Source organism: Benincasa hispida, unplaced genomic scaffold (assembly GCF_027475165.1).
Source record: "Benincasa hispida cultivar pf3 unplaced genomic scaffold, pf3_genome.v1.1 HicScf891, whole genome shotgun sequence".
Taxonomy (NCBI): Eukaryota; Viridiplantae; Streptophyta; class Magnoliopsida; order Cucurbitales; family Cucurbitaceae; genus Benincasa; species Benincasa hispida.
The window spans coordinates 12,724-29,959 of NW_028327033.1; the positions used below are offsets into that span (position 1 = coordinate 12,724).

General features: G+C 34.4%; 3 protein-coding genes across 7 annotated transcripts; 2 read left to right on the forward strand and 1 right to left on the reverse strand.

The window, feature by feature from the left end:
• Positions 1 to 1,051: 1,051 nt before the first annotated feature.
• On the forward strand, positions 1,052 to 6,298 carry LOC150029835 (mitogen-activated protein kinase kinase kinase 5-like). 3 transcript variants are annotated; one of them, XM_090310326.1, is made up of 11 exons: positions 1,052 to 1,700; positions 1,844 to 2,644; positions 2,726 to 2,813; positions 3,616 to 3,678; positions 3,769 to 3,932; positions 4,089 to 4,164; positions 4,412 to 4,468; positions 4,535 to 4,660; positions 5,226 to 5,435; positions 5,517 to 5,617; positions 5,792 to 6,298. In XM_090310326.1, exons 1-11 carry the CDS (start codon positions 1,348 to 1,350, stop codon positions 5,889 to 5,891), a joined length of 2,139 nt encoding a protein of 712 aa, XP_090166452.1. In that variant the 5' UTR covers positions 1,052 to 1,347; the 3' UTR covers positions 5,892 to 6,298. The 3 variants fall into 3 exon arrangements, 2 of the variants coding, with proteins under 2 accessions (XP_090166452.1, XP_090166453.1); XM_090310327.1 differs by having other exon boundaries at positions 1,868 to 2,644; XR_016527303.1 differs by having other exon boundaries at positions 1,085 to 1,700; positions 5,517 to 5,678; positions 5,792 to 6,214.
• A 518-nt stretch (positions 6,299 to 6,816) lies between these two features.
• On the forward strand, positions 6,817 to 7,698 carry LOC120076044 (uncharacterized). Its single transcript, XM_039029824.2, has one exon. It carries the CDS (start codon positions 7,194 to 7,196, stop codon positions 7,572 to 7,574), a length of 381 nt encoding a protein of 126 aa, XP_038885752.2. The 5' UTR covers positions 6,817 to 7,193; the 3' UTR covers positions 7,575 to 7,698.
• A 2,865-nt stretch (positions 7,699 to 10,563) lies between these two features.
• On the reverse strand, positions 10,564 to 13,933 carry LOC120076025 (uncharacterized). Of its 3 annotated transcripts, none has more exons than XM_039029808.2 (3): positions 13,620 to 13,933; positions 11,457 to 11,963; positions 10,564 to 11,012 (listed from the first exon to the last, which is right to left on the reverse strand). In XM_039029808.2, exons 2-3 carry the CDS (start codon positions 11,910 to 11,912, stop codon positions 10,857 to 10,859), a joined length of 612 nt encoding a protein of 203 aa, XP_038885736.1. In that variant the 5' UTR covers positions 11,913 to 11,963; positions 13,620 to 13,933; the 3' UTR covers positions 10,564 to 10,856. The 3 variants fall into 3 exon arrangements, with proteins under 3 accessions (XP_038885736.1, XP_038885737.1, XP_038885738.1); XM_039029809.2 differs by having other exon boundaries at positions 11,457 to 11,975; XM_039029810.2 differs by having other exon boundaries at positions 11,457 to 11,984; positions 13,620 to 13,907.
• Positions 13,934 to 17,236: the final 3,303 nt, after the last annotated feature.

Genomic DNA, 17,236 nt, shown 5'->3' on the forward strand with positions numbered 1-17,236 from the left:
TTTTTTCTTTTTGAAATTTAAGACCATTTATACACATCCGTTAATTTCTTCATATAATAACTACACACTTTTCTTTTTTACATTTTTTCACATAATAAAAATATATATTATGTTTTTTATTCCCTGAACTTTATTTTATTAGAAAGCTCAAATCTTTTAAATGAAAATTAGTACTTTTTGTTCTCCAAAAGAAAAACATTGAAGTGTAATTGAATGAAAGAATTTAAAAATTTATTTTGCTCAATAAATAGATATGGTTAACAAAAACAAGATATAACTAACTATTTATTAATATCTTGTTTGAATAAGCATGTTACTAGAGTGAATTTTTAAAGAATTGAATATTAGTCTATTAGTTTCCAATTGTTAATTTTTTTTATTGAAAAAATATCAAAACAAAAAATAACAATTGTCCCATCTATAAATTTTCACAATATTTTAGAACATAAAACGTGGTTTCAAATTAAGAAAAAATAATAGTTATCCAATCTATAAGACTTGATTTGAAATTGTGGAAAAAAAAACCGAAGGGAGGGAGACAATGTCCAAAACGACTAGGTAAATTTCAAAATATTGAAGAACTTTTGTCAGCGTACGAATTAAATATTATTATAATACATAAAGAGGAAAAGAAAAGAAGTACTAAAAAAATGGGAAAAGGAAGGGGCCGATTCTTTGACTCGGTATCAGCGACTCGGTCAATAATATAAAAAACCCAGAGTCTGACGTGGCACGTGGTGTGAACGCGCCAGAAAGACCAATGGAAAGGAAACTGTGTCCCCTGGGCTCCGCTGCCCTGTCGGGCGCGTCGACTCCACTCGCCCATTTTCTAAGGTCAAGTGTAGCCCACGCGCTATCGTTGACAAAAATTCAATTTCTTTACAAATACCTCTCATGACTTTTTGCTCCTTCCGTACCAACACGTTGTCTTTGGACTTACCAACTTTGACCTATTTCCATTAATTTAACAATTTCCAAATTTTAATATATATTTTTTTAAGTCAACGTGTCGTCTTGCTCGACAAATCAGTCGTCGTATGAATTTTTGATTATTCAAACCCAATAAAAAAAAAAAAGAAAAAGAGAAATTGCGAAGGATAAGAAAAATGAAAATAAAAGTAGGTGTTTCCTAAGATAGGCCGGAGGCAGATAAAATTAAACCACCGCCAAATCTGGTTAAAGGCAGTTTATAGAAAAAGCAAAGATTTTTATTTTTTATTTTTAACTTTTGCTGGGAAAAAAGAAAATGGGGAAAAAAGACGATGAGATTATGCACATGTGGCCTTAACCGGCGGGCGGCGGCGGCGGCACCGGCACCGGCCTGGGGTCCGCGACCAGCTTAGCTAGATGCCTTTCTTTCACAAAAGCGCTTCAAATTCTCGGCTTCAACAGAAGTTACCCGATTCTGAATTTTCCGTTGTTCTACCGGAACCGCTCGTTCAGCGGCGGCTCACCAGACAGAGGAAGCTCCGGCATCTTACGGATCGAGACGTTGGCTTTGAATACCCTCGATCATCTCCCGATTCCCCCGATTTATTGGCCAAACCTAGATCGCCTCTTGGAGGTTCCGAACGTTGGTCGTCCTCGCCCTTGCCTCAGCCTTTGCCTCTGCCGGAGTTCTTTCCGGTTCGGAGCCTGGAGTCCGGTTCTTGGAGTTCTGGTCATGGACGTGTTGGATCGCCTGTTGAAAATCCGGTCCGGTGAGTTTTCTCTGATTTTGACTTGACTTTTGCCCTACGAATTGATGAAATTTGCGTTTAATTTCCTTCAATTTTTGTTTTTCTTTTGATTCTAAATTGTAAAGGGGGAGAATGGGCTTTTTGATCTAATTTGTTTCTTTTAGTAATTCTGCTATTAAAACTGTTAGGAAGAGCTCTGATCATGGGACGACGAATGTAAGTAGAATTTTGGGCGACAATCAAAGGCGAGTTGCTGTAGATTTGACCTTGGAAGTTGTTAATGGCAATTCAGGAGGGACTGGGGCTACGACATTTACAAGCCTTCAAAGTCCCTCTGTGAATTCAGGGAAATCGAATCCGAATAAGGAGCTTCTTTTTGGTTGTTTGGATCAGCCTCCAAACAACAAAGGCAGAGGATCCCCTACCTATCCGAGTAATGAAAGGGGTAACTACAATTCAACACCTAAGAATTCGTCGTCAAAGAGTGCGCCAACGAGCATTTTACCGAGTCCTGCTGTTAGCCCCCGAAGAACATATACTGGAAATCCTTTTGTTTCTGGTTTGACTCACCATGAATATCAGGAATCTCCTTCCAATAATTCTCCTAAAGTACCACCCCTTAAAACTGCACTTACTTCTCAACATTCTCCTCTCTATAGCCCGACAGCTCAAAGTTCCGTAAGCAATCCTAGATCTCCTAATGATATGGCATTTCCCCTACATTCTAAGTTGTTACTAAAAAATAGTAGTATAGATCGGGCTGAAAGCCATGGCCATGTCAATGCCCATCCATTGCCCCTTCCTCCTCCGTTAGTAGCCCCTTCACAAGCATCTCCACAATCTATTCCGTCAAGTGTTCATCATGTTATTGAGAAGCCATACACTTCATCTATGAAAGGTCAGTGGCAAAAAGGAAAGCTAATTGGGCGTGGTACGTTTGGAAGTGTTTATCTTGCAACCAACAGGTTTGAATGGAATCTAAGCTTTGCAATGTGTAATTAAGTGTTTAATGAACTCCTCCTCATAGTTTATTTCATACTTTTCAGAGAGACTGGAGCTTTATGTGCAATGAAAGAAGTTGATCTCATTCCTGATGATCCTAAATCTGCTGAATGTATAAAGCAACTAGAGCAGGTATTCAGTCGTACTTTCTTGAATCCTCATTTAGCCAGCATGTGTCTGTTGCTTACTTAAATCCTGAAGATTTTATGTTCTTAAGAGTAGTTCTCGATAACGGAGATGTTTACTAGCAACCTACCATCTTTTTTCTCTGTCTATACTATCACGTAAAAACAAGCATATGGCTACTCAAATCCTACTTGAGAGGACCAAGTTCAAATGAAAATTTCAAGTTGGAACTTGCTTTTTCTTGCTACTCAAATAAAAACAAGCATATGGCTACTCAAATCATATCATCTATACTCTTTCAAGCTTGCTTTTTAAGGGCTTTGATGCAATAAGTTGTTGGAAACCGAGGTAGTATGGGATGTCTTTGTCCCACATTGGTTAGAATGGGATGACCAATGTGGTACTTAAGTGACTTGGCTCTCCCATCCCAATAGCTAGCTTTTGGGGTGTGGTTCTCCAAGGTGCCTAAGTACCTAACAATGGTATCAGAGTCCGTTGTTGACGTTCCAGAATGGAACCGGCAGAGGGTTCTGACCGGGTGTGGCCGAATGAAGTACTGCCGAGACGTTGACTTTCCGGGATGGGATATTGTTGGGAACCAAGGTAGTATGGGATGCCTTTGTGCCACATTTGTTAGAATGAGATGACCAATGTGGTACTTAAGTGGCTTGGCTCTCCCACCCCAATAGCTAGCTTTTGGAGTGTGGTTCTCCAAGGTGTCTAGGTACCTAACATAAGCATTCATAGATCTAGCAATATATGTGATCATAAGATGTTTTCCAGCCATATAACTTCTTTCTTGTCTCAGGAAATTAAAGTTCTCAGTCACCTTAAACATCCAAATATTGTACAATATTATGGAAGTGAAACAGTAAGTGTTCTATCTTTTATCTTTTCTATCAGGAATTCGTTTAACCATTTTTGACAACTCTAAAAGTTGGGTTCCTTTTTGGAAATGTAGATTGGTGATCATTTCTATATATATTTGGAGTATGTTTATCCTGGGTCAATAAATAAATATGTCCGTGAACGTTGTGGAGCCATTACCGAATCTATTGTTCGTAATTTCACCCGCCATATTCTCTCTGGACTGGCTTACTTGCATAGCACAAAAACAATTCACAGGTGTGAGACAAATTCTTTCTTCTATAAACAGATAATCTCCGTGATAAGTTTTTCATTCCCATTGTTAAACATAGGTGAAATGGCAAAAGAAAGTCATTGGATATGCTTTTGCTTTCTCTAAACTATATATATAGTATTTAATTGTGATTTCTATAGAGATATCAAAGGTGCAAACTTGCTAGTTGATTCATCAGGCGTTGTCAAACTTGCAGATTTTGGGATGGCAAAACATGTGAGTTTTCAAGTGCTAATGAATATCATCTTAATTGTTTCCAATAGTTTGTTCCTTCAAAAGTCACAGTATGGCCTCATTTTTGCAGTAACTTCTTTTATGAACTTTGGTCATTGTATCTTCATAAGAATTCTGAATATCTTGGAAGAGAATAAGATGTTGCAGATGCTTCAACTCTTTGTTAACTATCTCAACTTGTGTGCTTTACTTTTCATAAATTCTCTAATATTTTTTTTTCTCTACTCAGCTGACTGGGCAGTATGATCTTTCATTGAAGGGTAGTCCGTACTGGATGGCTCCAGAGGTATGTGTTACGGTTGACTTTATTTTTTAAACAGCACGTTCTTTTATAACTCTCAATTCATTTCAGGTCATAAAAGCTGCTATGTTGAAAGATGCCAACCCTGACCTTGCTTTGGCAGTTGACATTTGGAGTCTAGGTTGCACCATAATTGAAATGCTTAATGGAAAACCTCCATGGTGTGAGTTTGAAGGGGTGAGCCTGTTATGTACTTGTTCTTTCTATTTTCTAGACCATTGAAAGAGAGAAAATAACTGACTTTATTTGTAAGGGAAGAGATATAGAGAATGATTTGTCACTTTCTTTAGACAAAATTTTAGCTGCTGACAGGTGAGCATAGGATACATGCCCAAAAAAACAAAAACAAAAGGAGTTTAATTACAAGTTGGTCTCTGAATTTTGAAATTTGTGTCTATTTAGTTCTTGAGTCTACAAGATCTTTGACATGTTCGAAATTTTTAAAAAATTAATTAATTGATTAGATAAGTTTGAACTTTGTCTAATAGAACCTCAAAATTTCAATCTTGTGTCTAGTAGATTTGTATAAGTCAAGGACCTATTAGAAACAAAATAAAAAGTTCACAAATCTATTAGACACATTCAAAAATTCAATTGCCATATGGACACAAACCTCAAAATTTAGAGATTAAACTTGTAATTTAATCAAAATAAAATTAAAGTAAAATGAAGTCAGCAGCTAAGTTAACCCTTTCTCCGAACTTCGTAGTTCAACGGAATGCTACGTTTTTTTACTTTTCAGCATCAAGCTATGTTCAAGGTGTTGAATAAAACCCCAGCTATCCCAGAAAAGCTATCTCCAGAAGGGAAAGACTTCCTCCAGTGTTGCTTTCAGAGGAATCCAGCTGACAGACCAACAGCCATGGTCCTTCTTGACCATCCTTTCTTAAGATCCTCAAATGACTCAAATGTTTCAATCCCCACGTCATCATTTTCAACAATGAACCTCTTGGTTAGTCTTTTTTAGAATTTTTTTTTATTAGTTTTATCGCATAAAAACATCTCATTTATTTTTGCACTCTATGCTCTCTAGGAAAAATTGTCGAGTCCGAAGGACCCCCTTAATCCCAAAGGAGATCAGGCACAAAACTCTCCTGGAACTTCGGCTTCAAACAATTATTTGCCGTGCCGTAGGTAGCTATACTAAGCTCTTGCTCATCCACTTATGAACCATATAGTGATGAAGCCCACGCTTGTAAATATTCTCTTTTTAGTTTCTTCTTCTTGTTTCTCAGTTATCCTTAGATCTTGGTGTCAGTTCTTGTAAGTTTTCCTTGCAACTGACTCCCATTTTTAACCGAATCGCAGCCCTTCAACGAACATTTCAAGCAATGTTCCTGCCAGTGCTGTTACCAACCATCACTTTTCTATTTCAAGGACTCATAAAAGGGAAGTGCCGCACCTCTGAGCTACAGTCGTGGATATTTACAGGCAAATATTCGAGGAAGTTAGCTGTCCTCTCATAAGACCACATGAAGCTGGGATAGAGATCATCTTTCCCCCTGCCTCGTTAAAACGACAGAACTCATTCTTTCTTAAACAAACTGTCATAGGTCTTAGTAACCACCAAACTTGAGGTCTTTGTCAACGTTAGGGCGATCGCCCTGACATATTTTTTGTACTTACAGAAAAAGAATATCACCCTTGGAAGATGGTACTAGGAAAAGAAGAGGATAAAAGCATTCTTTTTGTACTCATTCTATAATAAGCAGGATTAGATTTGAATCTGTATATATTTAGTTTGCATTGTCGCTCACGTTGCTACAAAGCAACTCACACAAGGCAAAATGACCCTGACATCTCAGTTTTGTTTTAGCTCCCCCTCCTTTTCTTGCTTGGTAGACTTAAATTTCCCTCTTCAATAGATTATACCATTCCAGACCAAGCAACAGCAAAAGAGCAATAAATGGGCTGAAAAAATCGCTATAAATTTGAAAAACCTCTTGATCTTGTCTGATATCCAAACTTCATTAATTCAAACTTCACGACTGTGCTTAATCATGTGGGTTGGAGCAAAGGAAAAAAGAAAACCAAAAAGGAAAAAGAAATGAGAGATTAGAAATATGTTAAATCAGCAGTTTGATAATTTGCCAGAGGCTTCACGTGACGGTACTGGCATTTCAGCCAATGTTACGTAGCCAGTTTCTGTAGGCCTGGAACAGATTCCATAAAATTATGCTCTATTTGCACTTATTATTTGTTTGTTTTCCCATTTTATAGTAAAAAAACAGTAACTTTTGAAATTATGTACAGTTAAGGTTTCTTTTGGGTAGATTCTTTACATGAGCAAGAACAAGAATAGGCCTGTAAATAGCTCATTTGGGTCATTTGACAATTTGTTTATTCATTATTTAAAAAGCAAAAAGAAGGGCACAATCTGGGAAAGATATTGGACTTTTAACACTCCCAAAGATTCCAACTTTTCTGATTACATTGCCTTTTTCTTTTCGTCCTTTTACAGTGCTCAGGGTTCTTATTGTTTCCATCAAAATATTACAGTAAAAGAAACATCTTTTTCTCCATTGGTCACTCTTTTGTAATTGCTTTTGCTTTTCTCTTCTTCTTTACTCCATCTTTGATATCTCCTCGCCATTACAGAGTGACTCTGTTTTCTTCAGCTTTGGATTTGCTGTTAAAAGATAAAAAGGAAAAAGAAGTAAATCCAGTGGCTTTCGCCGGAGCATTACATTATAGTTCTTGCTCCGGCCAAATGTCACTCCCAATTGAACAACAATCGCCGCCGCCGGCGGAAATGCAGCAAAATTATGGCGGCCATCCGGGCAGCGGCTCTGTTGGTCCGGTTATCGGAGTCCTCGTCGTCATCATTGTGTTCGCCGTGGTCGCCGTCGTGGTCGGGCGGCTGTGCTCAGGAAGGAGCATAATGGGTTACGGCCATTTCGACTTGGAGAGCTGGGCGGAGACAAAATGCTCCTCTTGCATCGACGGAAGGATCAGCCCACCACCGCCGAGGGTTGATGGTTGCGCCGCCGCCGCCTCTCTTCCCGCGGGGACAATGGCGGCCCGACCCCAGCAAGAAACCAAGCAAGAACAAGAAGAACCAGCTTCTCAAAATCCACCTGCCAACGCTTGATTTTCTCTGTAATTTTCTCTTTTATTTCTTCACTTGATTCTTTTTTCTTCCGCTGTCAAAATTAGAAGAATTGTGAAACTCTCTAAATTATAATGCCATTTTTCTATCAGCTTTGGTCCATCAACTTCGGAATTTTGATTCTTAGTACCAACTGCAATTTAGGGAGAATTTGATGTTTGATTGAAATTTTGGTCGAGGGCTTCTGTTCGAGTTCACACTTTGAAGTTAGATGGTTGATTTTCAATATTTTTTTTTTTAAAAAAAAAACATTAGAAAATGTTTTTTTCCAATGAATTAGAAAATTTTGTTATTTTGTATAAATGATTTTCTTTATTTTTCTATTTTTGAAAATCTCCTAAATTAAATGGTTATTATTAGTATTCTCAATATATATATTATTCCGATTTCCCTATCTTTTTGCAAACTTAGTTTTTTCTTTTAATTTTTTTTTGTTAAACTATAATATAAAAAATACCTTTGAATTTTATCATTGGTTTAAGAAATACTCCCGTCATTTCCAAAGAGAATATAATCTTCACCTTTAATAAACATTTCAGAACTTTCTAATGAAAGAATAAAGAATATTTTAGATTTTAAAACGAAAATTGAGATTCAGTGTGATAAATTTGAATATTAATTTTTTTTTGAAATGTTTATAAAAGATAGAGGATAATTGATGTTTAAAACAGTAAGGGCATTTTTTAAGTCCCATTTGGTAATTATTTAAGTCTCATTTCGTAACTATTTTGATTTTTTTAAAAAAGAAATTAAGTCTATAAACGCTACTTCCACCTCCAAATTTTTTGTTTCATTATCTATTTTTTATCAATGATTTAAAAAATCAAGCAAAAATTTGAAAACTAAAAAAAAAAAAAATATATTTCAAAAGTTGCTTTTATGATTGAACTTTGACTAATAATTCAACCATTATACTTAAAAAATAGGAGGAAATAGACTTAATTAAAAAAAAAAAAAGATGATTACCAAATGAAGCTTTGATTTTTTGTTTTTGAAAATTAAATTTATTTCCTCTCAATTTCTTTCCATCTTCATTTTTCTAGGATAAAAAAGTTGAATTCTTAGCTAGATTTTAAAAACACAACAGATTTTCTAAAACTACTTAAAAAAAGTTTTTGAAACTTGGTTCGGTTGTTTTAATACATTAGTAGAAATATATAACTAAGCAAGAAATTTAGAGGTGGAAGATGTATTTGAAGCCTCAATTTTTAAAAATTAAAAGTAAAAAAATCAAATAATTACCAAATGAAATCTGAACAAATGGTAAAATTCAAGAATATATTTTATAATTTATCCATAATTTTTCTAATAGTGAGGAAGAGGAAGATAAAAGTTTAAAACCTGCAAGTTATAAGATTTGATAAGTATAGTAAAAATGGGAAGTAATTGAACTCTGTCTTGCATGGCAATTTTGAAGAGAAACTTTTGTTTTGAAAAAAAAGGGAGAATTAATTTATCATTTTTTTTTTTAAAGAACAAACTTCATAAAAGTCCAAAATCATTAGGGCAAAAAAAAAAAAAATCACTAACGATAACGTCGCACACCTAGCTGATGAAGTTACCAACAAGAACTCCTTGATTACATTTAATCTAACTATAACAGAGATTAAAATAAATGATTAAGGTCTGATTTAATAACTATTTGATTTTTTGTTTTTTGTTTTTTGTTTTAAAAATTAAGTCTATATCATTGACATTTTTACTATAATTTACATTGTTGAATTTTTAACCAAATTCCAAAATCCAAAAACCAAAACATTTTTTAAAAACTATTTCTTTTAGTTATCAAATTTTGACTAGAAAGAAATTTAGATATAATATTCATAAATTTAATTTTAAAAAAGAAAGACAAAAAAATAAAATGGTTATATTTATTATCCCTTTTACAGCATGTTGAAATTCTGATAAGTTTGGTTTAAAATGGAAATATTCCTTTACTGCAAAGATAAGGACAGGTTATGTTGGGAAGCACTAACATCAGAGCACATTAAATGCGATAATCACAAGTAACAACCAGCTTTTATTCAGCTAACGTGCAGTGGCAGATATATGCAACAACTATGAATTCAAATACTCACTACCAGCATTCAATTTTCTACCACTTCTTCTGTAAAGATTTGGTCCCAACTAGTTTGGAGAGTTTTAGATTAACCCATAACCATCGAATAGGTTTGACATTGCTGAACATAATTATTATATGTTTAAATCCGAATCAAATGAAATGTAAATTAAAATGTGTCAATTTATTTTGACTTTCCAAAGGAGATGTTTGTATGAATATGAGGTCACTTTAGAGATTACTCCACACATTCTCTGTAGTGTTCTGGTCCCAACAGTTTGGAGAGCTTAAGATAAACCCAGAAATAACCATGTTGCATTTAAATCAGAAGCAAGTGAAAATATAAATCACTTTACAAGTGAAATATAAATCAAAATGAAATATAAATCAAAATGGATCAGTTATTTTTGTTAGGTTTTTAACCTTGTTTTCAGTTAAAAAAGTTTGAGATGCTTGTGTTAATATGAGCTCAAGCAAGTGATTAAAACATCCACTACTTTTCTTGATATCCTGTTCAAATCCCAACACCACATTTGATATACTCTAAAGAGGAGCAAGAAAAAAGTAAGAGATGCTTGTGTAATTAATAAACTAGTAAAAGTTTGTTTCTAAAGGCTAACTTTGGAGACAGCAGTAGGCGGAGCCTCTTCTTTGACACAAGTTCCTAGGTTTGGTTTTTAAATATGCAAATGTTTGGTAATAAAGATTTAGAAAGTCTATTATCCATTGATTGTGTGGAAAATCAATCTACTGTAATTTGATATTCCTAAATAATTTGATGCAAAACTTGTGATGAAAATCAAACTTAAAGGGGAGTAGCTACTATTTCGTAATCAAAGAGGACTAGCTACTATTTCCTAATTAATAGGCTTAATTTTAAAAAACCAAATGATTGTCAAAACGAGGCCTAAATGTTCTAAATTCTAATCTAAACCATTTTTATTAAAAGTGATTAAAAAAAGGTGCTCAAGCTATATGCTGAACTCACCCAAAGATTTGCCCCTAGATGTCTTGGTAAGTGAAATTAGAGTTTCAGCTGGCTGGTGAACACACCATTTGAACCAGAGGCCACACATCAAATTCCCAAATGTAAACTGTGATGTGCAATTTCAAAAGATGTGTAGCCAGAGAACAAGCTCTGCTTTGAAAGTAACTACAATTCTTACCAAAATCCATTTGTTCAACATGGTGGCTTATTATCTGATTCAGGGAGTGTTCTTCGGTGCTTTCAGTTTGATAAGATGAGAAAGTCCTGCAATTACAAGAAGCCGACTGCTAGGAATACCCGTCTTTGCAAGCGCCTTGCCGTGTTTGTCCAGCAACACGAAGCAAGGAACGTATCTGATGTCATAATGAAGAACCTGCATAAAGATGTAAGCAAAACCATCAGAAGCAGTGCTAACCCAGCATTCAATCAAACACAGGAGATCTTTCAGTTTATACTATCGATTTCCAGGAAATATTAACAAAACTATTGAAACGAATGTAGAAAATGGTTGTGAAGAGATTATGCGCTCTATTATATGGTTGATGTACAGACTAATTTGCTTCATTATTAAGATTTCATAGTTGCAAACAGTATTTTCAACCAGATGTGCACTGATACAAGCTGCAAGATTGATCTGAAAATGAAAATGTATCAGAGAGATCTGAAAGTTATGGTTAAGAATAATAGATCGACTTACTCACCTGAAAATGATAAACAGTGACAATATGTTCACCGAGAACACAATTTTAACAATTAACCAGAAGTCCTAAAGCCACAGTTGATATATAATGTAATGTAAGAGAGGAGATTTGAGCACCTCAGGCAGCCATTTATAATTCTCTGCATCTGCCATCACAATATTAAGCCAATCTGAATTCCTTGCTTCCATCTCCATAACAGTATTAAGCAAGGAATTGCAAAGGAAACATTTCGGTGAGTAGAACTCGATCACGGTGGCTTCTTTCCCACTGGCTAATGCTGCTGCAAATGCTCTATTTTCTGCTTCCCCTTGCTCTTCAGGAGTTAACATTTTTCTAGACTGAGAAATATTATTTCCACCAGTTGAGGCATCGAGTTGCAATGGCTTAAAAGTATTGATCCATGGAGGCGACGATTTTGAAACTTTATTTACAAAATTGAAAGCAAAGGTACCCACATTTTGCAGCGATTTGAACAGCCAAGGACCCTCAAACGAACAGTCAAAGGGATTTTTGGGGTCTACGTCCCATGGCCATTTTAAGCAAAAGAACGGTTGTTTGGGTGTTGATCCCATTATAATCTTTAACTTCCCTCTTTCCCTATCCTCTAAAAACTCACCCTACCCCTGCCAATGAAACTACCATAACTGAAAAGTGAAAAAATAAAGGATTCCAATATCTAGCCAACATAAAAGGTTAGTCGGATTAAATTAAATTTAGTACTGAAACTTTGACGGTTATAACAGTAGAATAAGCAAAATATTGATAAAGTTGCTGTCAGCACAGATACTGAGGCGAGAACATCTATTAAATAGAGAAAGATGGGACAGATGTCCAAACATGATAAGATAAAAAATAACATAACAACCAACAATAGTAGAAATAACAACAAATACACGGACAAAATAGCAAAATACATAAATCAGAAATACATTCAAGAATGCATATATCGATATAGTCTCTGCACTCTTACAAAGTTTCAAATCAATCACTGAACATTTTTCCCTATATCCATGAATATCTAGGTAACTTATAGCCAATTCAACTGATCTCATAAGATAGTAAACTTATCCTCCAATATATCCAATATAGGCCTTTTTAATGAATAACCGAAGTTTCATTCAGAAAAAGTGAAGAGAATACAAAGCTAGCACAGAAAAAGTAAAAGGGGCAACATCATTGAATTTTGAATTTGACACTGTATATAATCTCTACCAAATAATGACATAGCACGCCATAGAAGACATATGACATGATGAACTTGAGAGCTAGATAGAATAAAGTGGCACGAGCAAAGTACAATGTGTAAAATCTTTTTGTAGGGTTATCCACTTTCCTTTTCCTTTTGTCTGCTATATCAAAGTTAACTGCTAATATCTGAAACTCGCCACACTTGAGCCATTTCAATGAATTTAAGTCCATATTCAAGGCATGGTTGAGGTGATTTTCAAATCGTTAAAACCACCTTTGTCAAGTTTAAAATTACTCTCCAACATGTTGTTAGATAATATAATATTAAATTTACTTTCACCCATTAGCTTAAGCTTTTGAGTCAATATGGTATTAACGCAGGTGGTTCAGGAGGTCTCGTGTTCAAACTCCAACAATGTTATTTCCTCCCAACTAATATTTGGTTCTTCTACATATTTTAAGCCCATAAGTGAGGGGAGTGTTAGATGATATAATATTGAATTTACCTTTACCCATCAGCTAAAGTTTTTGGGTCAATCAATGATTTACGACATGTGTTTATTCCTTATTTGATTTTGAAGGATTAAAAAGCATGTTTAACAATTATTCTAAACTTAACTGTTTTCAAATTCCTCCAAACATGGCCATAAACAACGGATTACCACTGGATTTCCTATCAATTTCATTGTTCAATATATTGAAGTGATTATCTTGAATCTTAATTTCTTAAACCACCGATTGATCCGATACGTAAAATCAAACTTAATCTTATATCATCTAATACTCTTCTTAATTGTGGTTTTGTAATACGATGAATATCCAACAAGTGTAAATCAATATTAAATGAGGGAGAAAATAATATTGCAAGAGTTTGAAACAGGAGCTCCCTGAACCACCACTTTGATATCATCTTTTAAATCACCAATTGACCCAAAAGCGATTTGACAAATTTAATCTTATATCATCTAACATAATTCAAAAATTCCAGTGGGCTTAGAATTCAAAACCCAAGAACATCTAATAGACTAATACCTAAGTAAAAAAGAGAAAATGGGGGAAAAAATCAAAGGGAAACGAAGAACATCTAATACCTTATTAAGCTTCCAAAAACTGGGTACTCAAAAATGGTGAGTGAAAGACTGACAAGAGTTTAAGATGCTTCGCCTGGAAAAGAAGGGCATTAGCTCGTAGCAATTTCACACACTGAGGAGATGCCACTTGGAATTCCTTTGGGTAATTCGTAGGAGACAAGGAGAAGGATGTGAAAATGGCAACAGCTAACAAAGCAGAGCGAGCTGTGGAGATGGTTTTTCTGCCCCCATTCTCCTTTTTTTTCGTTTTTTCCTTCTTTTTTTCTGAGTTCGTTTTTTTCTGTTTCTGGAAAAATGTTCGTTTAGGGAGCCGTAGGTCAGAGTTGGGAACGCGACGTCATTTTCTGTTGTTGGGCCAAGTTATTGGGCCTTATTTTTGGGTGTGTTTAAATCTTGTGTGGGCCTAAGTACTGTAAGCCCATATATGAAATTTTGCCATGGACTGAACTGCAAAATCCACACTTTTTTTCCCTCTTTTTTTTTGCAAAGGTATACCAAATCTACGCTTATTTTGTAAGAAAATCAATGGGTCATCATCTCCATTGATGTACGAAAATCAGTAAATTTATGATTTTTTAGAACTATTCAATTATAAATTATTTTTACTGAATTATAAAGTTCTTGGCAATAAAATTTCTGTAATCATCTATTTTCTTTATTATCCAAAAATATTTGTATAAAACTCTAAAAAAAAAAAGAAAATTAAGAGAACGAGTAGCAACCATTTTTTTGCAAGCTCACAACAACTCTACAAAGAGTTAAAAAAAAAAGTTTAATATATTTTATAAAAAAAAAAAAAAAAAGAACAAAAATTTTGTTTGGTTGTAACATATGATTTGACAATTGAGTGAGTTACGTAGAAAACCCTCATAAAAATAGGGTTGTAATCCAATATGTACTCTAAATATTTTTTTTTTAATGATGTATATAATAGCATTATACAAATTCAAGGTTTAAAATATTAATGTTAATAGAAATATCAAGGTCTTAATTTTACGAAAAATTTTGATAGAAATGTCGATAAAATATTGATTTAGATGGATATTTCTGGAAAAATTATAAAAACAAAAAATCAAAAAAATAAATTTAAATTAATAAATCAACATTTTATGATTTCCAAACAAGTTAATATTAGGGGTGTTCAAAAAATCCGATAACTCGACCAACCCAGACTACCCAACCTAAACTGCAAGGGTTGGGTTGGGTTAGATTTTATTTTGGGTTGGATTGGGTTAAATATGTTAAAAAATATTAAATTCGGGTTGGGTCTCGGGTTATCCCATTTCAGACCCGACCCGAGTATATATATATATAAGTTAAAAAAAAACAATCAAATTAAAAAAAAATCGGTGACCCAACCCGGCCCAACCCAAAAATTTTGGGTTGGGTTGGGTTAACCCTCCAAGAAAGAAGTTCATTATTAGGCAACCCAAATTTTTGGGTTGGTCCACAAAAATTTTCCAACCCGACCCAACTATGTACACCCTAGTTAATATATCTATTATTTATATTAGTGACATTTTGATGATTATTTTTTGCGTTTTGTAGGTTTTTTTACAATATAATAAAAATATTGATTCACCCCTATATCGATGTCGAACTCGTGGAGACGTGGAAATATCAACCAAATATATATATATTTTGGTATTTAGATGGAAATTTAATAATGAATTAATGAGTTAGGGTTGAACATTACGCAACACATGAAACTAAGGGCCTACTGGACATGGGTTCTTTTGAATAACATTCTTCCATATTCCAATGTTCAAATTCCCAGTCTCTACTCGCATCTATGCAGGTACATTCACAACGACTTCAGATCGTCAGAGCTTGTGGCCGGTCCAACGCAATGAACCGGTGAGGGCTTCTCGGTTGGGCTGGACCTTTTGGATTACACGCATCATCTACATTCACCTCGATTACACCAGCGGGCTGCTTCTTCCAAACTGAAGGTATGGATAAAACATTGTTAATTGATAAATCCGGGTATATTTCTTGATGAATTTTTCATGGAAGAAATTTCAGAGGCATATTTTTTTAATCCAATTAACACTAATTGCAATGTTGGCAATAGGTTTATTATGGATGAAACAGTTACAATCAAACCAAAGTGCCCAACATACAATTGCAACAATTTAATCTAGCTTGAAATATTTCTTCCCTCTCCAATGTATTAGAGATTCAATTTCTTAATATTTAAGAAAGGATTTTGAATATTTAAACGTTGATTAAGAAATGCTTATTAATTTCAACAATATAAACCTTCCCCTAATATTTGTCTAAGTAGAAAAAAAAGTGTCCATATCGATAAAATTGTGTGTAGATCTCCATTCGATAGAACTATTGAGGTTGGTAACATAACAAGTTTTAACATTTTATTCAGATTATTGAATTAATAAAGATGTCACTTTTATGAATTTATAAAGTGTTATTCTTAATACTTACAGTAACTGCATATTGGTCATACTTTTGTTGATAATATATATTTCGTTGACGTTTTAATGCTACATCGAAAATATTTCTTTACTTTTATTCTTGAGACCCCGATTTATACAAATATCAATGGAAACTCTAATTCAATTTAAGAAAATAATATGTTTAATACATTTAGAAAAATCACAACTACAAAATGAAAATTAAAGTTTAAAAGACAAACTAGCCAAAATGTTTCAACACCTTAATCATATTTACAAGTTTATATATATATATTTTGAAGATTTCCAAATTGTCTTCATATTTTTCCTAAGGTAGTTTCGGGTGGTTTTCACAGTTGTCACAAATATTATCTTAACACTGCTTCAGACAAGTCATTATCTTGCAGAATATTTTTTTTTTCCTAATTTGGAATTCATTTGTGGAATATTTTTATTTCGTAAAGTGAAAAATCTCACTAGAAGTATTTTGATCAATATTTTCCTTTTTATGTGGATCTTATTTTGGCCAAAAAGGAAATTTCTTCTGAACACTCTTTCCTTATTTGGTCATGGTTTTATAAGGAGGTTTTTTGGCTCTTTCTTAGGATTGTCGCTTCTGTTAATCAAACAAGATGTTTTCTACTCTACGACCATTGCTGTGCATCGTTATGTTCTTGCTTGTTGCTCACCATTCCGCTGTGCAAGTTCTTCATCCGTTAAAGTGCAACAACTTTGAAGTAAATCACGGTCTTAGGGGGGGAGCATAAGCCATTGCTACCAGAAAAAGGAATTTTCAGTCTTAGAGTGAGCCTAAGATTCAACTTCGGAAAAGGAGTTCTCCATTTTAGGGAACCTAAAATTCATTAATGAAGGGAGTTTGCTGACTTGAGTAAAGATATCATCGTGCGAGGAGTTTCACTCATCGTAAGAAACCGAGGTATCAACACTAATATTGCCGAACTTATGGGGAGCCTAAGTACACTTAAAAGGAGTCTCACATCTAGGGGGAGCCTAAGTGATCAGTGAGTTAAGCCCTACATGAGTCACTGTAGTGGCCGTGTATTGTAGATAAGTATTGCGTTGTAAACTGCTTAACTCTTTAATATTAGTGGATTATTTTTCAAGACACACTGCCCCCCAGACGTAGGTATTTCATCATCGAACTAGGTTACCAACTTCTGTGTCTCTCTACTTATTTACTTG